The sequence below is a fragment of the Hydra vulgaris genome, chromosome 02, assembly GCF_038396675.1.
Source record: "Hydra vulgaris chromosome 02, alternate assembly HydraT2T_AEP".
Taxonomy (NCBI): domain Eukaryota; kingdom Metazoa; phylum Cnidaria; class Hydrozoa; order Anthoathecata; family Hydridae; genus Hydra; species Hydra vulgaris.
Genome location: NC_088921.1, coordinates 57,017,563 through 57,041,338, shown reverse-complemented (window position 1 = coordinate 57,041,338; position 23,776 = coordinate 57,017,563). Strand labels below are relative to the sequence as shown.

At 27.3% G+C, this 23,776-nt stretch overlaps 1 protein-coding gene across 2 annotated transcripts in view; it reads right to left on the bottom strand.

Moving 5' to 3' along the window:
- The window catches only part of LOC100205758 (protein sidekick-1), a 76,596-nt gene that overhangs the window by 48,767 nt on the left and 4,053 nt on the right, over nt 1-23,776 (bottom strand). For both annotated transcript variants that reach the window (XM_065791465.1, XM_065791466.1), the window contains exon 3: nt 20,641-20,925. In XM_065791465.1, the coding sequence (XP_065647537.1) occupies nt 20,641-20,925 (285 nt within the window). The remainder of the gene's footprint in view (nt 1-20,640; nt 20,926-23,776) is intronic.

Below are 23,776 nucleotides of genomic sequence, written 5' to 3'. Positions count from 1 at the left end.
ATGTGAACTCCCAAATTCTTTATTTTAATACTATTGTCAAATAAGGATGTGTTACAAAATATTACAGTTATTGGAGCTTGGGAACATGAAGAACCCAAACAACCCTCCAACCCTTTGAGAGGGGGACAGTATTTTAAACATAATTGTTTTTAAAACTTAAAATAAAATTTAATTTTATCAATAGAATTCAAATTTCATAAAAAAATCTTTTGGCGTTCAGATGTAATGACCACATACAGTTTACAACCCCCTCATTGTGGGGGGAAAAATATTTTACACAGATTTTTATTATTTATACTTATGCCCATAAATCCATTTCGGGCGATTTGGGGCAGCTCGTTTTCTTTTTAGTTATCCATGATAACATCCCCTAGGATAAAAAAGTCATTTCAGGGTGGAACTCTGCAGAACTTTTGAGATATATTAATTTCAAAAAAAAAAATTTATCATTTGGCAAAAGTTATATTCAATATTTTAAGCTTTTTACTTTTGAAAAAGATAAAAGAATGCCTAAATAAAGGTTTATGATAAAAAAAATTAAAAAATCATCTAAATGAGTAAAAAAATTAAAATTAGAAAAGTATAAAAAGTTTGTGAATTTTAGCGAACTTTTTTTACCTTCTATTAGGTAGGAAGAAATGCTTCTCTGACTAGGATAGTAGACATGAGAGAACCAAAATATATATTTTTCTTATCATTTGATATTTTTTCTAATAAGTTGTAAAAAAAAAAATTAATGAAAATGGTGTATTAAAAAAATTCCACTTATAGCCACTTTTTGAGCTTTTCGCTTCATAGTGCAGCCCTTGTAATTCAAATATATATCAAATAAATGTAAATGATACCTAAAAGAAAAGGTCATTTTAAAAACATGCGTACATATATATATATATATATATATATATATATATATATATATATATATATATATATATATATATATATATATATATATGTATATATATATATATATATATATATATATATATATATATATATGCAGAAAAAACTTATGAAAGTTTTTTTAAACCTTTATAGATTTACATATATATATATATATATATATATATATATATATATATATATATATATATATATATATATATATATATATATATATATATATATATATATATATATAACCCCAAACTGGTTGTCAGAAAGTTTTTCTGTATTTTGTTGACAAAAAGTAAAAATTAAAATGCAAGACCGGAACATTTTTTTTTATTACTTGATGTAGCAACACTCCGTTTCGAGTCAGGCTATTTGTCAGTCAATGTAGTAGCACTTTGTTGCGATTCAGGCTATAAGATAGTTAATGTAGCAACACTCCGTGCATGATTTACAGTAAAAAAAATAAAAATAAAACTATTTTACTAAAAACAATAAAACTAAAAACATTTTTTTAAAAAAAATAAAAATAAAAACATTGTTTATATTATTAAAAACATTCTGGTCAATTAAATTTGCATTTTTGCAGTTTTTTAAAAAAAACGATTAATTTGTAATTAAATTAATGGTTTTAACTTTCTGATAACAAGAAAATGTTGGACGAAAGTCAAAAGTAATTCAAAGTGACGTGTTTGTTAACATAAACATCTTTTTTTTTTTGTTCTGTACTCCTAAATGCAACAATCTATAGAACTATATATATATATATATATATATATATATGTATATATATGCAGAAAAAGCTTAAAAAAGTTTTTTTAAACCATTATATATATATATACATATATTTATGTATATATATATATATATATATATATATATATATATATATATATATTATTATTATATATATTATTTATGTAGGGTTTATATTATTATATATATATTGTTATTATATATATTAATTATGTACTAATTTAATATGCTTTACATTTGAAGCAATTGATAATTTAAAAGTTTTGCAGCATACTGTATTAGGGTGTTTCATTTCCGACAAATTTTCGAAAATGATTACGTTACATGCATAACGGGGTAAATAATGTGCCAAAAAAAAGTCTGAAAAATTTTCAAAATTTTAAAATGTCATCTAGAGGTCGCCATCTTGAAAAAACAGCGTTTTTTACACTTTTTTCAACTGTAAACTTGAAAAACTTAAAAAATAATTAAATTTATGTTAGGTTACTGGGTGTATATATTAAAGGTTATTATATGAACATTTGGTGAAATTTTCAGAAAAATTGGTAAATGTCTAGAGGTCGCCGAATTATAAAGTTTTATTTTTTCAACATATTTTTTTGCTGAATAATTGCTTAAATGCTTTCACCTTAAATAAAATGCATAATTTATGTTTTGAGCATAATTGACCACTAAAAGTTGTTGCGTGATTAAATAGTTTGCAAAATAAACATCTGGACGTATGTATATAAATTTCATAAATTTATTTTAAAAAATTCGTTCTTATTTCAATTAGCAAAATTGAAATATTAAAACAATTTTAAAACTAGTTGGAAAAGCGAATATTTTATTGTAACGATGAACCTAAGAAAAAATAATCAAGATTGGTTAATTGGTTACCCTGAATCCAATAAATTATCAAGTTTCAGTCGTCTACCAACAAAAAAACATGTTTTGGGTAGATACTCTCATTTACATTTTTATTCAAAAGGCGACACTTCTGCAAGAGATATTTTTAAACTTGTTCTTGGTGAGCTTAAGGAAAAAGCTGGAGTACCAGTTCGTTCAGATAACTCTTGTCTTTCATTGCTTACCAAATTGTTTGTGGAAATGGTGAAAATAAAAAAAATTGATCACGCAAGTCGAGATGTTAAAGCTGGAAAAGAAAAAATTGTCACATTTTGTAATGAACTTGAGAAACTTTGCGACATTTCAACAGTAAATGCATATGAACAGTTATTAGTATCACGTAGACCAAAATGGAAAGAAGATTGGGCATTTTATGAAGATCAAAAGAGTAGCAGAAAGTATCATATGACAGGTAGCATCGATCTAGGTGTTTCAAAATTTTTAGAACGTCGAGAAGATAGACTAAGCATAGATTTTCGGAGAAGTTCAACCGAAGATCAAAAATCGAGTGCCTTTGATGTCAGTGAAATAGTTGAAAGTGCTGACGAAGAAGATCAAAAAGATACAGAGTTTACTCCTTTACCACTAAAGAAAAGAAAGGTGCCTTTAACAAATTCACTAGAGATATCATCAAAGAAGCTCTCAGAAGTAACGGCATCTGTGGCTGATCGATGTTGTTTATCAGTTCGCCAACAACTTCTATTTCAATCCACTATCATCTGCAAAAGCGGAGGCAAACTTAATGAAATTTCTATGTCAGTATCAACTGTGCATCGTCAAAGACAAAATGCGCGAAAGAATATTGTTCTGTCAATTAAAGCTGACTGGGAGATAAACAAACCTAAAAAGGCCATTTTGCACTGGGATTCGAAGCTTTTTCATTTAGACATAGCTCATAATGAAGAACGTGTAGCAGTTCTTATTAGCGGATCTCTTAATGGGTACTTATTTATTTATTTATATAAATCCTATGTATATTTTTTATTTTTGTATTCAAAGAAACTAACTTAAGTTTTATTTGCAGGCCGAAACTTATTGGTGTACCTTTGATTAAAGATTCGACAGGTAAAACTCAATGTGACGAGGTCGTGAAACTTGCGCAAGATTGGAACATTTTGGAAAACATTGTTGGTATATGCTTTGATACAACAGCAAGCAACACAGGTAATAAAAAAGGAGCAGCAACTTTAATTGAAATTGAGTTAAAGAGACCTCTTCTATGGCTCGCATGTCGCCATCATCATAATGAGCTACACATTAAGCATGCATTTACCGCATTAAGAGGAGGTAGCAATAGTCCAGATGAACCTATTTTTCAACGTTTCCGAGCCGAATTTTCTAGAATTGATATTGATTACTCAAACCTGAATTTTTTTAAATGGCCTACTGATATTAAATCAGAAATATTTAATCAAGCAAGTTTAGTTCTGAAATGGGCTTACCAATGCCTCGAAGAGAAAATATTTCCGCGAGAAGATTATCTTGAGTTAATTGAATTAACTATTATCGACCTTGGGGGGAAACTATCAATGGAAAGAATATTCAAAATTCACAAACCAGGTGCAATTCACAATGCCAGATTTATGTCACATTCCATATATATTTTAAAAATGGAACTCTTATCTAATAAATTTATTATGTCCAATAATGAGCAAATTATGATCCACCACATGGCTAAGTTTATTAGTCTTTTTTATTCGATGCAATTTCTCTGCTCGAGGATTTCCGTATTTGCTCCAGTTGATGACTTCAAATTTTTTTTTGCAATGAACTGGTATCAAGAAGAAGATTCAGATATCGCAACCGCTGTGATTTCGTCGATTAACCGTCACCTTTGGTATTTAACAGAAGAGCTTGTTATTCTACCTTTATTTAATGAAAAATTGTCAGAATTTACCAGAACAATAATGGCAAAGAAACTTTTTTCTACCCCAAGACCAAAAACATTTTTAATTGGGAAACCAAAATTTCCGACATTAAGTCCTTCAACCGTTATTTATTTTTTAATTGGACCACGGTCGTGGCTTCTTTTTGATTTATTAGGACTAATAAACAACCAGGAATGGCTCCAGATGAATCCACAAGAGTGGAAATTCTTCCAAGATTATCGAACTGCAGATGATTTTGTTAAACAATTAGAGGTAACAAATGATTGCGCCGAAAGAGGAATAAAACTTATTGGTGATTTCCGCGAGTGTGCACAAAATGAAGAACAACGACAATTTATTTTGCAAGTTGTCAAACAACACAGAAAGCAAAATCCATCCGATTCGAAATCAAAACTAATTAATACTTTATAGTATTTTGTATGTTACTAATATCTTCTTTATTAATTATTATTCTTAGAAAAGCTGAAGCCTAAAAATAGCCCAGTTAAATTTTTTTTAAGATTTAAAAAAATAACAAGTTTTTTAGCTTTATATTTTAATACGGCGACCTCTAGACATTTACCAATTTTTCTGAAAATTTCACCAAATGTTCATATAATAACCTTTAATATATACACCCAGTAACAAAACATAAATTTAATTATTTTTTAAGTTTTTCAAGTTTAAAGTTGAAAAAAGTGTAAAAAACGCTGTTTTTTCAAGATGGCGACCTCTAGATGACATTTTAAAATTTTGAAAATTTTTCAGACTTTTTTTTGGCACATTATTTACCCCGTTATGCATGTAACGTAATCATTTTCGAAAATTTGTCGGAAATGAAACACCCTAATACTGTATACATCATCAGATCATTTGTTGCCAACAGTATCATGATAGCAATAAAAATATACTTTTTAAGTTGAAAGTATGAGTATTGAAAGAATAAAATGACAGTTGCATGAAATAGTTTGGATTAGTTTGACTGAAAATCGATTTGGCAGTTCAGGGTTTTTTGGAAATCCATGCAGATTACTGGAGTGATGCATACAAAGTATTCTTATTTTGTAACATATTTTTAGCAGCATCTAAATCATACTATTTATTGAGTCTATTTTTTACTTTGTTAGGTCATAAAACGTGCAAGCATCCTATTTAGGATATCCAAATTACTTACAATTATAACTATACATATATATATATATATATATATATATATATATATATATATATATATATATATATATATATATATATATATATATATATATATATTCGTGTACCAAGGGCCAGATTTTTTAAATGTCCAAAGTCAAGGCCTCAGACTTGTCTAAAAATGGTGAAACTGATATGACCACATCTCTATACTAATTACTTTGTATTGGTATAAGTATATTGACTTAAACTATAGAAGTCTGTCATGTAAAAGACTTTACAAATAAGTGGCTCTAGGTACAATAATTAGCTGTTGTAGCTTGGGCTGCTCACTGAAAATTAGATTCAAATCCATAATAATTTTACAACAAAGGTAGACAGGTGCGCTTGATGAAAAATTTATTTGATCTTAGATTGTTTTTAACAAATTTATCTTGTGTTACTTGATTGCAACACTTAAATAAAAAACAAAATTGACTAATAGTTCTGAGCAAAGTTGACAAATAAGTCTGCATGTAAATTGGTTGTCCCAATTTATGAGTAGACTTATTTGTCAACTTTATTTTTCTTGCGTGTAAACAACCGCAAGAAAAAAATTCTGTACAAATCAAAATTGAACAACCTACCTCATTATCTACAAATTCTTAATGCACATTTGATCCTAGTTACAAGTAAACAATACGACTCTAGGTACAAAAAATGATAGCCTCATAAAAAATGTCATCTATTAATGAACTCCGATTGAGAGGAAAATTATTGAACATCCCATTTAGTAGTTAGTAACAAACAATAAAATATACAAGAACTTATAGAAAAGCATTTCCTCTAGAATTGTAAAATAATGTAAAATACCAGTGGAAAAAACTTACTTTAGATCATTAAAAAGCGTTTTCCAATTTTAATTTGCTGTAGCAATGCTCTCTGAAAATCAAAATAGGATTAAAAAACAAATATTTTTATAACTCACTGTTGTCACATCACCTCACTGAGAAGCGTTGCTCTCCCTCTCCCCTACAAGTTTTAAAAATGAGACACAATGAGGCAAAAAATTACGTAAGAAAAAAAAATAACATAATGATTAATACTTGTCTATTTTTATTTTAGATCTATAAGATTTCAATCTACTAAGTTGATAGTAGCCTGCCCTCAGAAATATGAGAACAGGGATCTGATCTGTAAAGATAGTTTCTGCAAGAATTCTGAACAAAGATGTGTTGCTTCTGCTGTAATAGACACTTGGAAGAAAGCAGGGTTTCAAGATTTTATCATCAGTGGATCCAGTGTCAGGGATAAGATACTGAAGCTCCATAATAAGTACATAAATTTGTATCATCTCAAATCATTGAACTGGAACTCTAGTGATGGTAACTTCTCTAAGATACAGACAGAGTTTTTAGAGGAGAGAAATACACTCTTTGATATATCATTAGTAAATTTTGAACAAAAAGGAAATCAGGATCGTTTTTTGTTCTGAGAATGCCAAAGATGAGAGTATTCAGTTCTATCTAGATCAAAAAGGAGAGCGAAACATGTATATTACAGAAAAAATTGATGAAGTATTACAAAATTCAGTTGAAAATAAAAATATTAGGCTCAAGAGGATGGAGGAGGCAATAGGTAAAAGTAGAATCACAATGAATGCAGTAAAATCCAATGACCTTGAGGTTTCTTTGCATTCATATGAAAATGAATCTGAATCGGAACCAAGTTTAGATTCTTTAGATGATGAAGATTTACCTAATAGACTCAGTCATTCTACTAAATCTAAGATAATGATAAGTATAAGTACTGAAGATCTGGTTGACTGTACTGCTGCAGTTTCTGCCCGATACAGAGTAGGTATACGACTACAAACTTCCATAGTAGCTGCTATTTGCAATAAAGCTGGTGTGAATCTAGAAGATATTATTCTATCAAGAAGTACAGTTCATATAAAGAGATTCCAAATGATAGAGGCAGTAGGAGATAAACTCAGGCAAGAAATTATAACTACTCTGAAGGGAAAAAAGCTATGTGTTCATTTTGATGGAAAACGGGTGAAACAGATTGAAGAAGATGTGAAAATAACTGTTTCTGTTGAAAGAATAGCGGTGAGTGTTACATCCCCTGATATGGATGACACAGATGACGTACTGCTAGGAGTTGTTCAGACAGCAAGTTCCAAAGGTAGTAACCAGGCTGTAGCAACTTTGAATCTGCTAGAATACTTCAACATTGTTGATCAAATATTTGCTGTTTGCTGCAACACTACGGCATCTAATACTGGAATACACTCTGGAGCTGTTGTTATTCTTAGCTCCATCCTTAACACTCCACTTTTATGGTTTCTCTGTAGAAGACATATGCTAGAAATGCACATCTCACACTTTGTGGAGGCTTTGACTGGAGAGAAGACGAAGGGCCCAAGAAAAGGGCTGTATGTCAAACTCCAGAAAAATTGGTATTCAGTCAAGAAAGAGGTGGACAAGATGCTAGACCTAGTTAGGTTTGATCGGAGTCAGCTTCAGACTGGGTCACCCCTTTATGAAATTGCTAAGAAAGCTCTGGAGTTTAGAAAAGAAGCCCTTACCTCAAAAACATTTATCAGGAGTGATTACAGGAAACTATGTGAACTTTTTGTTTTCTATTTGGGAGGAGAAGTACTTGGATTTTGTTTCCATCAACCTAGAGCCTGCCATGCCAGGTAAAGTATATTGAAAAAATATAACCTTATAGATAAATTATAAAATTTGTGTAAGTATTATAAATAACATATAAATAAAAAATATGATAAATATTAATGGTAACAAAATTTTAATCTTTAGGTTTATGGCTGATGCTTTATACATTCTTACCTTGAGAATAACAGATGAGATCACCATGATTATGAGCGAAAAGAAAAGAAATATGATGAAGACACCGGCATTCTTCACATCTGTCTGGCATGCACCTTGGTTTCTAAAGTTGTATTTAATTGCAAAATCACCCTCAAATGATCTTGCCGCTTTCAAAAATGCATTTAGCATCAAAGATAAATATCCCAATCTTGCTTCAGCATTGGTTGCTAGTATGCAAAGACACAACTGGTACTTGGCTGAGCAGTTGGTGCTGCTATCTCTGGCTGATGAAAATGTAGAGCAGGAAGTGAAGAAAAAGATGTTGGACAGATTAGTTCAGTATGACGTTCCTGACAAGTTCAAAACTGGAAAACCTAAGCTATCCGTCATATCAGAGTCCGCTGAGCTTTGGGAATTAGTAGATCCGGAAAGCTGGCTTCTGTTGAAAATTGCTGAAGTCCCTGATGGTAAAGTAGAACTGTGAAGGAAGGAAAAAGCCTTGAAGTCATTAGATTTATTCAAAAAATTTGTTAAAAACTTGACTTGCGTTAACGATTGTGCAGAAAGGAACATACGCCTTTTTCAGGACTTTGTAGGTGGATACAAATCTGACATTATGCAACAAAATTTAATGCTGGTGGCAAGGGACAATAGAAAGAAGCTTAAAAAGGTTCTTTTTAAATCCCAGATAAAAATATATAGTTTATTATTCCTAAAATACATATTTTTTTAATCATTTTTGTATTTTTATGAGGAAAATGTGTAAAATTTAGGTTTTTAACAAAAAATGGAATTTTACATATAGCTAAAATTGATTTCCGAAAATGTTTTTATATATATATTTACTACCGAGGGACATAAAAGAATGGGAAAAAACTGCGTGCACATTGAAATTAAAAAAAAAGTGAAAATTTGGGACACCCTAATATACATATATATATATATATATATATATATATATATATATATATATATATATATATATATATATATATATATATATATATGCATATATTTAGTTGTGGCAAATTCAATTTTCCATAGATCAAATGATATGAAAATGTTTCTGTTCAAATTAATAGTAATAAAAACAGCATTGGAACTAGAGTAGTTACATTTTATTTGTTATATTTTCTAAACAATAGGCAAAATATAAATTACCAACATTCATCCTAATCATTACACCAAATCTAACACAAAAAAAATTTACCACCACTTGGATTAGCTTGTTAAAGCCATTTAGTACTAATATTTAATTATAATTCATCATGTTATGAAGATAGAAATAATTCATTAAAATTCAAGTGCAATAACCCCAAAAATGATTTTAATTACATGATTAAAAATCTTCAAAATGTCAATTAATCAAAGAAGGTTAGCAATTTAAATATTGCCAGTTACTCTTTATTTTTTTTATGGTTACTTTTTATGGTTATTTTTTTTATCGTTACTCTTTATTTGAAAAAAAAAAATAACACTTTTTTTATAACCTGAAATATGTAATTAGTGCTTGATCATCTTTTACAATATCTTGTTTTAAATTTATCTAAATCTGTTTATAAAAGTTTTTAATAATAAACTTTTACAATAAATGAATAAAGAAAATACAAAATTAAATAATGAAAATATTAATCTTGTTTTAAATTTATCTAAACCTGTTTATGAAAGTTGTTAATAATGTACTTTTATTAGAGTTTTTTTAATAATTTTATTTATAAAATCCAACTTTGAACCAATAAGCAACAGTTTAACTATTCTTATTTGATAGTTTTGTCACTGAGCTACCAAAGATTTGCTCAAGAACAATACCAGAAACCACTTTGACATCTACTAAACATAGTGTTAAACCTCAGATTTAAAAACCCAAAAAAATAAAAGTTGCAAATTGCAGAAAAAATCATGTTTTAAAAACAAAATAGTTTTCACAAACTTTCTTGAACAAATAAATCACTTAAAATTTAATCAAAAAGAATTTATGTGAAAAAAACTGTACACAATAAAACAATATTCAAAAATTAGAAATATATATTTGACAAGTATTTTGGTGTCCCTGAACATCAGCTCCTGTCAAGCTATCTTTTGTTAGAGTGATTATGATTATATTTGTCAGATTGATAATGTGTCCTCATAGAGCATAGAGAGCATGTCTAATTTGTTGCTTAAAACTTTGATGTTTATTAAATGTAACAAAGACTTAAAGTGATAGTTAATGCTTTTAACATATAATTAATGCCAACAACTTATAACAACATATTTTTTAATAAAAGATGTTAATATTAGTTGTTATGTACAAAAATGCATAGAAAAAAGAATTAAAAGTTTATCAAATTCTGCGCATAACCTTGGTATAATTTCAAAACATGTGGTTTTATTGTCAAAGCACTTGCTACCTGGAGTTTTGTCAATAATTGGTTTTTAAGTAAGACCAAAATTTAAGTCTTTAACCTTGAAAATGTTTGGATAAGCCTTACCCTTGAAACTCTTACCCTTGGCCTTGACCTTGAAACTCTCAGCCTTGGCCATGAAACTCTGGGTCTTGACTTTGAAACTTTTGGCCTTGGTTTTGGCCTTGGCCTTGGAACATGTGGCCTTGGCTTTGCTATTTTTGGCCTTGCTAACAACTCTGTTTTAAGGGTATAATTTCTTAACTGTTATTAACTTAAAAAGTTATTAACTTAAAAAAATAAAAGTATGAAATTGCAAATTTAAACTACCTATATAATGCATATAATATAAAAAAATATAAAAATCAGAAATTGTGCCTTGAATTTGAATTTAAGCAGCATTTAGAACAAAACATTAATTGTAGTTTGTTTAACATTAGATTTATCATTTGTTCATAATTCAAATACTTTTGATATATTTCTTTTATCTCACTGCTTGTTTGAAATTGTAGCTAAATACTTCAAAAGTTCATTTTTCTGATGTTTCATTTTTCTGATGTTTCAATTAATTTTGTTAAACTTCTTCTTTAATATAAAATACTAGTATATATAAAGTATAGATTTTTTTTTTAACAAACTCTTTCCAAACAAGACTGCAAGCAACCATAAACGTTGTTTGGAGTTAACAAAAAAAAAAAAAAAAAGAGCTAAAGAGCAAGAAAGCAGTTGATAGAAGACTTAAAAAACTCTAAATACTATGAAAAATAAGAGACTTATAGAGGTAGAGAATGAAAACAGGATTAAGAAAATAATGATCAAAATAAATAATAATAACCTTAGCAGATGCTAGTTTACATTTATAAATTCTCATATTCCTTGCAATTGTTCTTGTATATATTTCTTACATTTTGTCTTTATGTCATTTTTAACTAGAAATAGTTGTTTGAAACAACAAAACATTACAATAGGTTTGATTTGTTAATGACTGAAAATTATCTAAAAAGGTTTGAAAAAAATGTCAGATTTTTGTTGAAATGTGATTGGGTGTAACCAAAAGCGAGTGGTATATCAATCAATCAATCAATATATTTCTGAGATATTTGGTATTATGACTAAATAAATAAATAAAATGTAAACTGAGAAAATCAAAACAAAACAAAAGTTACAACAAACATTACAAACAAAACAAAAAATTACGTTAAGTATTTTCAGCAAAAATCAATAATAAATAAAGAAAGAAAAATAATAATACATGGTAGAATAAAACATATATAATAAATGACTAAAATGAAAATAAAAATAAAAAATCTATAAATGTATAAAAAATTTATATATCACTATTTAAAAATAATTAATAATTAAAAAATAAAACATTAAATGACTAACAAAAAATAATAAGTAAAACTTTATACGCTAAAAAACGAAAGAAAAAAAATCACAACTTCAAGACCGCATAACAACATAACCAAAAAACAAATCAAAAATAAATAATCCTAGAAAATATATGAAAAAACACTAAAGAAATATATGAAAAAATCAAAAAATCTTGGTTTGACAATCTTTTTCCGATGTTTAAATAGTTTTTTTTCTTTCTTTTCAATTCTTTTTATTTATTTCATTCATTAACTTTATTTCTTTTTAAATATTTTTGACTTTTTGACTTATTTTCTTTCAGATATTTCTTTTTTTTTGTTCTTCTTCTAAAACATTTATTTATTTTTCTTTTTAGAAGAATAAATAAATGTTTTAAAAGAATTTAATTTAATTTTTCATTTAATTTATAAATGTTTTCTTTTCCCTTTTTTATTTTTCCTCTTTAAAAAAGTTATTTTTAACCGTATATATACCACTGGTATTATAACTGGAATATACCACTTGAACATCTACATATGCGTTTTTAGAAAGCAATTTATGTTAAAAAATTAAAATTATAACATTTTGGGCATTTTTGGGGGACGTTTAAAAAATTGTTATTTTGTTGTTTGAGTCATTTTAACTTAAACACATTCACACAAGTTAGAATTACTTTACAATCATTATAATTTCAAAAATATACACAGAACATAATTATGCATCAGAAAAAAATTGAAATAGATGGTTATTTTACATCTACAGGCCTATACTTTTGTAACTAACAAAGCAAAATAACAATCAGGCCTATACTTTTGTAACTAACAAGTAAAATGATCAAAGTCACCCTATTTTACATTACCTACAGTGTCCGACAAAAAAAAAGCTTAGATAGACATGCAAGAGAACTCAACTAAATTTCTACAACTGATATCGAAAAAAATAAACAAAAAATTTTTATTTGGTGCATTGATTCTTAGATAGAAAAAAAACAAGAAATTAATGACGAAAATTTGAGAATTTTTATTGAAATAACGAAATAGACCAAACTAATACTTTGTGGTGAAGCAACGGCTTTTGATCACTGCCTTGCACCGACAAGGCATACTCTCAACAAGTAATGGTAAGAGTTCCCCAGAAATGTTCTTCCATTGATTTTGAAGAATTTGAAACAACTCTTCTTTACTTTTTGGAGCTCTTGTCTTGATTCCATGATCCAATATACTCCAGAGATTCTCGATAGGGTTCAGATCAGGACTTTGAGCTGGCCAAGAAAGAACCACTAATTTTTTGTTCTTCAAATAATTTTTCACATTGTTTGCCGTATGTTTTGGGTCATTAACTTGCTGAAGGACCCAACTTTTATTTTTAAAGAGCTCATTTGCACTAGGTATCAGTTGATGAATTAAGATTTGTTTGTACATTGTAACCGCCAAACACGCGACCATCCACTGAAGCGCAAACAAAATGGTGACTCATCACTCCATAAAACATTTTTCCATTGTTCGATTGTCCAATTCTGATATTGCTTTGCCCATTGAAGTCTTTTTTTACGGTTACTTACAGAAATAAATGGTTTTTTAATGCTCCAGTAAGATTTAAATTTCCCAATAGAATGAATCCTTCAAAGAACAGTCCATTCATCAACATCCAGTTTAAAATTTCTCTTTATTTCAGCCGCTGTTATCTTTCTATTCTTTCGAACCTCTCTTATAATTAATCTGTCCTCTCTGGCAGTTGTTTTACGCCTTCTTTCGCTCCCTTCTTTGCGTTTAAAACTTTCCGTCAAATAATACTTGAACAAAAATCTTCGAATTGTAGTGCACCATCGATTCAATTTTTTTCCAATTTCATGGTCAGTGTATCCACTTTCATGCCATGCCACAATTTGGCTCTTTTCAAACTCAGTGAGTTGTTTTCTTATCTTTTTTTGAGTTGTCTGGCGCATTGTTCGACTTGGGTGCTTTGATAGAAAAAGGGACAATTGAAGCAAGAAAAATAATTCAGGATTACGTTTTCGCTCACAATAAATTTTTTTTTTCACAACTTGCCAAAAATTTGTCTGGAATTCGACATGTCAAGCTCTAATTGACAAATAATAAAATGACGTAAACATGTGGTCCTAGTTTGCCCAAAGATATTTCTAGAATATTAAAGATACACTATTGAAATGAATTATTTCTTCCTGAAATAGTATAAAAAATATATATATATTGTAAAGAATATTTGATTATCATTCTTTTTTGTTGTAATTTTTTGAGAGTTTACCTAAGCTTTTTTTTTTGTCGGACACTGTATTTTCTTAAAAATCAGAGAAATTTTAAAATACTATAACTTCGGTTTTTGTAAATGTCAGATCGACTAATCTAATCTACTGGATAACGACACATCAAGCATAGGGGATTTTCTTCTTCCAAACTAGCAATCTTTCTTGTAAGGAAATATCTAAATTTTGATAACAAGGTAAACAAATTTCATAATTAAAACATTATCAAATCATAAACTTGCAATTCCATTTTGTTCTTTTCGGTATTTTCATCATTAGGATCGAGTTTTTCCCATAAAAAATTGTAGTACGTTTTGTGTAACAAAGAAATTGCTCTTTTGAAAGAAATGGGTAAATGAGTTAAAGGATTTGTTTTTAAAGTTTCTATTGTGTTTTCATAATAAAACACTCTTAGAGTAACAATTTCACCAAGTTCGTCCAAGTCAAAACATTCTCTAGCTAAATTTTTGTTCAAACATTGAATAACTACGCTATGTCAATAATAAGAAAGAATAGATATTAATATTTTTTGTTGATTCTGAATAGGAGGCTCGTTTCACAATCAAAAGTCATAAAAAGGGAAACAAATTTTGACTTCGACTTCGATTCATAAAATTGTTTTGAGGTTTATAGTAAGTTCAAGTATTTATTATATATTATACCATTTGTATAAAGTATTTTGATAAGGCGAATTGAGTTGTTTTTGAAAACACGCATTTTTTATGTAAAAAAGATTATTCTTTAAAATTATCATTAACAAAATAGTTGTTTGATGTAAGTAAAAAAAAAGATTAAATTATGTCATGTGAGTTAAATTTAGTTAATTATAATCTCAGATTTTTAAAGGATTAAAAAAAGTTAACACATAAAAAAACACTACGAAGAAAAAAAAATTTCGGCAAAAAGTGCAATTATGACATGTTAAATAAGTTCAAAACACTCACAACCATCACGTCGACATAGCTTAGTGCATATACATTCAGCACTAAAATTAAACCGCCATAAACTCAGGTCTCCGGGTTTAAATCTCACCTCACGCTATCATTTACATTTTATAACATTCTTGGTGAATCTGTCTAGAAAGTTTAGACAGTTATATGTTAAACATTGAGTCACAAGACTCGGTGAGTCAGCCTAGAAAGTTTTTCTCTGATTGGCTGGTGCAATTAGAGAGTTTTAATTGGGTTTAAGGCTGCCAATAGTTTTCTTGTTTTTTATTTAAATTAATTTAAGTTTGTCAATGTATTTTTTTATGCAAAAATATTTAAGCTAAAGAAAATATTTCAAGGATGAGTCTTCCAAATCCAATCAAAAAATGCTAGTCTTGTTGTATTTAGTATATATTGTTATATATTGATGAATAAAAGTCTTAAACTTTATTGTATGCAACTATAAGCATTGATCAAACAATGTCTAACATTACTTGTTATGAAATAAACAAGGATGCTTAAAAAAAAGTTAAATAAATAAATTCTACCACCAGCATGTTATTAATTTTTTTTTTTTTTCAATAGTTCTTACTTAAAAACATTGCAAGTAGACACTATTTAAGATAGAGTTATCAGAACACTCAAAGGAAACACTATTTAAGATGGAATTATCAGAAAACAATACTGAAAGCAAGCACTATTTAAGATAGAGTTATCATAACACAACAACACTGCAAGCAAACACAATTTAAGATAAAGTTATCAGAAAACAATACTGAAAGCAAACACTATTTAAGATGGAGTTATCAGAAAACAACTTTAAGGTTTATTAAACTGATTTTAGGTGTAAAATCACTTAAATAAACCTTGGATTGGTTATCATGCTTGAACTTTATTGTATTTTTTTATGTTTCTATGTACTTTACTATAATATACTGTTACTAAAATAAATTGTATAGTGTTTTATATTATAATTTAATATTTTTTATAGGTTGGAACTTTAAAGATTTTAAAAGTTATTTCTGAAAATATGCAAATATGCAAAGCCATTGCAGATTTAAATGGGTTAGAAACCATGGTCAAAACACTTAGTTCATTAAATAAAGAGTTGATATTATTTTTATTATAAACACATATTTAGCATTCATGGTAAATCAAAACAATAAAATCAATCGCCTAACATTGAGCTGTTTGCCTATTTTAAGATAATTATTATGAACTTTTCAAGTTATTAATTTGCTTTTCGGGTTGTTAAGATTGATAAACCTCCAGATGGTGTTTCAAATATCCAGGTATGCTCACAGTGCATAATGGATAGCCAGGGCAATCTGTTTATGAAAGTTAGGGTTATTCTGTGACCAATTATCAACTAGATCTTGGAAATATATTCATTTGAAAGAGATGTGCTTTTGTAAGTACTATTTAAGTGATGGTTCCAAAGACCATCAGCTGTTGAAGCTCCAAGAAACAATTTAAACTTGCTCTATTTTGTATCTTAATACTCAAACAAAAAGTTTCAAAGATAGTGTTTACTGCTTTGCGGTATTTGTCTAAAGTAATTGCTGGTTTTGGATTTTTTTGATGATTTTGAATAAATAAATAAATTAAAGGTTATATCTCTCAAAAAAGGCCCCAAAACTAATCTTGAAAATTGAAAACCCAAGACAAAAAAACTACATGATTTTGTGACAATGTTCACAATGAATTTTTCAAACTGCTAGACTTGTTTGAGGAAACCTTGGAGTTATATCTAAGCATATCGAAACTCTAAAATACATGCCAAAAAAGGAGAAAAAACAACATCTTTTACTCTAACTTTAACTCTTTGATTATTTTATACAAATGTTTTTATATTGATCAATATAATTTTTCTCCAAATTCTTTAAATGTGATTTTTTCTTATGTGGACTTTAAATATAATATAATTTTAAAGTATGTTTCAATACCAAAAAAAGTTTGTTTTTATATTCATGATAAAGTCCAAAACTCCTGCAACCTACACCGCAAATTGAGGAAGGATAGATTAAACTATAAGGGTTGACCAAGGGCCTTGCATTTTAAAAATTTTATAGACATAAAAGACTAAAAAATCACTTCTAGGAAAGGGGCCTAAATAGTAAAATATTCTTTATACTATTCTCAACTAAATGTGTACTCATAACCCCCTCAATCCCCTCAATTTAAGGGGGTTTAAGTAATTTCATTATTTAAGCCCCCTTAAATTGATTATTGTATGATATTTTAAATTTATTAAAAAATAATTTTGTTGAGAATAATAAAAAAAAGTATTTTATCAACTTGTTTCTCTGACTTTTGGGGCAAGTGTAGCTAAAATTTTAGGGTTTTATATTTTTATATATAAATGTTTTACCGAGGCATTTTATTAAAATACTAAAAAGCCCTCTGCAAAGACCTTGGCATATGCCAAGTGCTGAGGTTAATTTTGCACACTATATATATATAAATATATATATATATATATATATATATATATATATATATATATATATATACATATATATATATATACATATATATATATATATATATATATATATATATATATATATATATATATATATATATATATATATATATATATATATAAATTAAATCAGTCTCAGATTTAAAGTGTTGCGCTAGACTAGTAAAAACGCAATTAATACGCACAACAAGGAAATGAATTAAGTTAATGAATTAAGAATTAAGATCGATATTTTAATGTGAAAAAACGTGTCGTCATTAACAACCAAGATCATTCATTCAAAAATAGAAAAAAAAAAAAATTTTAATTTTTGATTGACAACAGTTATTCTCCAGTTAAGATTGTTTAATATGTTTAATAAATTATTTTGTTAATTTATTTTTGTTATTCAAAAACAGATTAATAAATATTAGAATTTAAAATAAGTTAATAACATTTTTATATTAAAAGATTTATTAATAATTTCGGTAAAATAAATTAGCTGGTAAAGTAAACCGAAAATAACAACAACAAAAAATTAAAAATAAAACTTGCAATGAAATGTATTATATATGTTATATTTGCGTAAAACATAAAAGAAGATGTTTATAACATTTTTAATTATTATCCAATATTTACAATATAATATTATTAATTATTAACCAATATAATATTATTAATTATTAACCAATATAATGTTGTTAACTATTAACCAATATTTACAATAATTACAAAAATTAATTTTTTTTTAAATTTACAAATACAAAATTTACATAGATATTTAATGTATATTTGTAAATTAAAAAAAAAAAAAAATCTGTTTTTGTATTTAAATATATTTTTTTACTAAAATATCTAATTTACTAGATATTTAAATATGCTGATTAAATTTAGTTGCTGCCCTTGTGCGGTGAAAGAATCTATATCTGCCCCTTAAATATCTTTGTTACTTATTCGGTTTAAGGCAATTTTAAAATACTATAGTGTCTGTATGATATTTTGTTGACTACGACATATTTCCGTTAAATGATCAGGCCTGTGAATCATGAAAAAACAAAAAAAATTTAATGACAAATTTTGCAGTATCATAAAATATAAATGTTTGAAGCAAAAAAACCCAAACAGTAGATTCTTTTTTTTTTTTAAATCTTCTTTAAATCCCAATCGCTTGTCCAAATTCCAATAAGATTTTAAATAAATACGATTTTTAGGTAAAATGAACATCATGGTTTAAAAATATGATCTGTTCTGATCGTTTATTGGCACTTTTTCTTATTGCAAGTTCTTTTTTGGTCGGAATTCTTGTATTTTTTGTAAAAATTGATAAAAATATTGTATTTTGACAACTATATAAAGCTAATATAGGTCAGAACTGATTAGAACTAGGATCTATAGTAAGTTAAGGCACTTTTTCAAAAGATTTCAACTAAATTCATGTTAACGCCAATGAGCGAAAGTGATCTAAAGGCCCCAAAATGGTGTTCTTTAAATTCACAATTAGAGGTAGTAAAAAGGATTAGAAAATTATATAAAAAAGAGAAAAGTTTCTTCAAATATTTAAAAAACCTGAAGCGAAAAAATTAAATTGAAAGCTTTTGTTTGGACATAATATGCGTATAAAATCACGCTAATTTCAAATAAATAAATTCGAATAAATTGTAAATCGCCTTAACTATACCGAGGATTTAAAAGGTAGCATTATATTTGACGGAAATTGGAAAGCCAACCAAGTTTTTCAACTAAAAGTTATTAAAATTTCTGAAACTTTCATTTAAAAGCTATCGATTTAAATAAGTTTTTTAACTTTTAAATTTATCTAATGATAAAAATTATAATATAAAATATGATGAACAATAATACGATAACCTATGTAAAAAAGTTAAAAATTTTTTTAAGTATTTTAAAATTTTTAGTTTTAAAATATTAAAGTATTTAAAAACTGAAATATTAAAAATCTTTCCATATAATAAGGGTTGCCAAACATCTCGATTTTACGCAAATTACAACTTTACGGATTTTACAAACCTATAATAATTTTTTTTTACTGTTTTCCTTCATAAAAGCTGAAAATAACGTATAATATATAGTGTTTTTTATCAACTGTCGTCAATTAAAAAGTTGTTTTAGCAAGTTGAAAAGTTGCAAGAGGATCTTGGAAATCGTCAAAAATGTTTTGTTAAAAATTAGATACTATTTAGCATTTTTTTTACATTTATAATTTAAAAATGAAAATAAAAATTAAAGACAATATATGTAACTAATCGTTTAAACCTTTTAAAACTGTATTTAAAAACGATGTACGAAATTAAAACAGATCAAAGTTTCAATGAGTAAATTTATTAATTCATTCATTAAAACCGCAAACAATTGTCTTTTATTTTTGTTTTCTCTCTATTAAACAAAGAAGAGAAGCAATTTAAAAATGAAAACTGAAGAAGATTGCTCAAAATGAAACAAGTTGAATAATTAGAATTAAATATTTATAAAATAGAAAAATATTCTTGAAAAATAAAATAGAAAAATATTTATATGAATAACATAGCAAAAATAGAAAATTTTTATTGAAACTTAACTGTATCTAAAAAATTGTATCTACTTTTTTAAATGACAGAATGTAATGAACTTTTTTTTTTGTTTGTTGACGCACCTAAATTCCCAATTTCTCTAAAACACTGTATGAATTTTTTTCCTGGCTAACACCCTGTATATACACACACACACACACACACACACACACACACACACACACACACATACACACACACACACACACACACACACACACACACACACACACATATATATATATATAAATATATAATATATAAATATATTATTGGTTTGAATGCTATAAATTACTTAAAAGTACAACTTACATGCCACTAAAATTTTGATTGGTGGAATTGATTGAATGCTCCCATGTACATTTTCACCTGAACAGACATACAATCCTTTATCTGTCAATGTTGATTTCAGGATTAAAAGTGAACCATTTGATAAAATATGGATTCTGTCATTTTCAATTATTGTAATATTGTTTTTAATCCAAGAAATAGTAGGGGCAGGGTTTCCCATAATCAAACAGTCAATCATTAAAGGTAAAAACTCAACAGCAAGCTTTGGTGACGGTTTAATCACAAAATAAGGCAAATCGAAATCAGCTTAAATATAAAAATTTTAAATTCAAATACAGAAAATATTTTGTATTTCAAAAAGTGCTTTAACAATCCTTTTTTAATGGTGTTTAAACACAATAAAAATTGAAAAAAAACATACAATCAAAAACTGAAAAAAATTATACAATACAAATATTTTATTGCAGTCTTGCAATCATGAAAATGTATACTTTTAAAAATATAATTTAATATCTAAAATGGGAAAAATTAATTGTTAATTTTAAATGTAACAACTTTTAAAAAACCTATTTTAAATAGGGTAGCGCGGGGCTAATCTAAACAAAAACATTTTAGGCTTTGTATTTTTTTCTCTTCAGTTTTTGCAATACCTTTGCTTGTTTTTTTACAAGTAAACGTTTCAAGCATTTTTAAACAAAACATATTGTATTTGCAGATCCTGATACAAAAATATGCCTCGTTCAAAATAGTCCCATGCAGAGGCTAATCAGAATAAAAGTCTATAAAAGTGTATAAAAAAATACTTTATTTAAACCACATGATACATTTTTAGATAACATGTATTTCAGAGTTATTCGTAATACCAATGGACAAACAATAGGTGTATTTGAAGTAATATGGAAAGATAAAATTATAAATAAAATCCTTACATTTTCTTTTTTGTAAATAAATTTTTAGTTTGCCTTTTTTTTTTAAGTTTTTTATTTTTATTTTTTGAAGCCACTTCTTCTTTTCTCAGAGTTAAGGCAACTTATACATTGAGAACCTTGTCACATTCTGCTTGCACTCGTTTTCTTCCTTTTTCTTTTATTGCTTATAGCTGTTAGAGTGTTTTTTGAAAAGAGCTGGCAACAATATTTCTAAAAGAGTAATTATCTTTTGCATTCTTCGCCATCACCTGCCTTTTATTGCCAGCTTCTGATGAATCTAACAGATATGGATTTGAGGCTCTAAAACCAGATTCTAAATTTTTTCTGTTTACTTTCAGCCAAGTTAGTCTTAATAAATTTAGAAAAATTGTCTTGAAACATGCTTCATTAATTTATAGAAACTGGCATCTAAAGGTTGTAAAGTGTGACTGCTATTTAGGGGAATCTAAATGAGTGCAATCTAAATTGCAGAAAGTTATCAATAAACTTAATTTAATTTAAATTAGGAAAATGTTGTTAGTTTTAAATTAAGTCACTTACAATATTGGACTTTGCCTCTGATGCAAGAATATATGTAAGATCGCTGCCATGACAATCCATAAATAGTGTTATATACACTCTTTTCCATGCTGACTCATTTTGTAAGGAATAAAGACCTTATTTAAAATTTAACCTATCTACACAATTGAAAAGGTCTGAAAAGCTCTTACTAACAGACTTACTTTGACTTTGAACCAATTTTCAAAGACATATGCTTCCATCCATCCTAACTCCGATACATCATATCGGGTATCATTAGGACCCCCTATACACCAAGTGTTATGAAGATTTTTCCCTTTATAAACTACAAAAGGTAGCATAAGCAAACCAGTAGCGTTTCTACATATTAATACTAAGAACATAGCTTTGCCACAAGAAGAATTTAAGTTAAGGGTGAAATGTACGCTGCGTTTAAAAAAACTTGTTTATTTCCTTCACTGGGAGAAAATCTGGTCTCATCCAAATTATAAAATTAGTTAGAATTATTATGTAAAGTATATTTATTATAAACTCTTTTGATGGTTTCAAAAAAAGTTGTTACGTTTTTTACAGAAAGAGGGTCTTGAAATTGTAAAATACTTTTGGAGTTATTTTAGATTTTTGGGAAACCCATTTTTTTTAAAGCCTAATAAGAAGTCTTCACCTGGTAAAAGTTAATGAAGTAAAAGTAAAACGAAGAAGACAAATAAAACAATGTTTATCTGTAAAAACTTAATTTCATAAAACTATTTGGTTGACTTGTCAAAGTTATAAGTAATTAATTTAATTTAATTAATTACTTATAACTTTACTTATGACTTGTTATAAGTAATAGAGATACCGTATTGTATAGGGACACTGACCAGCTCCAACAATGTTTGGAATTGCCCCACAAATGTTTGGATTAGCCTAATTTTTTTAATGTCAAAATTCTGGTGGAAGAGTTTAAAGTACTAAAAAATAAAATTCTCCAACAAATTCTATGTAAAGCTCAATATTAAAAGCTATCAATGTAAAAAAATACATAATAAATAAATGGGTTATTTTTTAAATGTTAAATCAATCAAAAAAGTTCAAAATTGAGCAATTATGGTAAAACTGATATATTTTCCAGAACCGTTATGTTTTTGCAGGAATAAATATATTTTGTTTGTATAAAACAAGTTTAATCAGAACTTCATACTTAATTTTTGAATAATACATAAAATAGCTCAGAAAAAATAAACTATTTAGATTAGCATCGAGTTAAAATTAGCCCCGCACTACCCTATGAAAAATTGCCTGAAACAATATTTCATTTTTTGAATAACCATAACTTTTTAATGCTTTAGGATTATTCAAAATAACAGGAAATTTATTACTTTAAATTGACATAAAACGTAATTTTTCAAAAATAAGAGTACAAGAGTAATAACTAATATATAAAAAGATGAGATGGTGTCTTGTTAAAGTAATAGAGATGGTGTGTCAGTAAAAATACTCATCTTGGGCAGACGTTAAATAAATCCAGCTACAATCTTGTAAAAGGTGACTTAGCCAAATAATTAAAGGGGAATAAGATTTTATCTGTTGACCAACCTTATCTATTAGGCTGACGGAGAAGTATTTATAATACATTGTTTCCAGTTTAGGATGTTGAATGTTGGATCTTCTTGACTCAATGCATGAGTTTTGCTTTTCTGTATTCTGTAACTCATTCTGTTATCTTC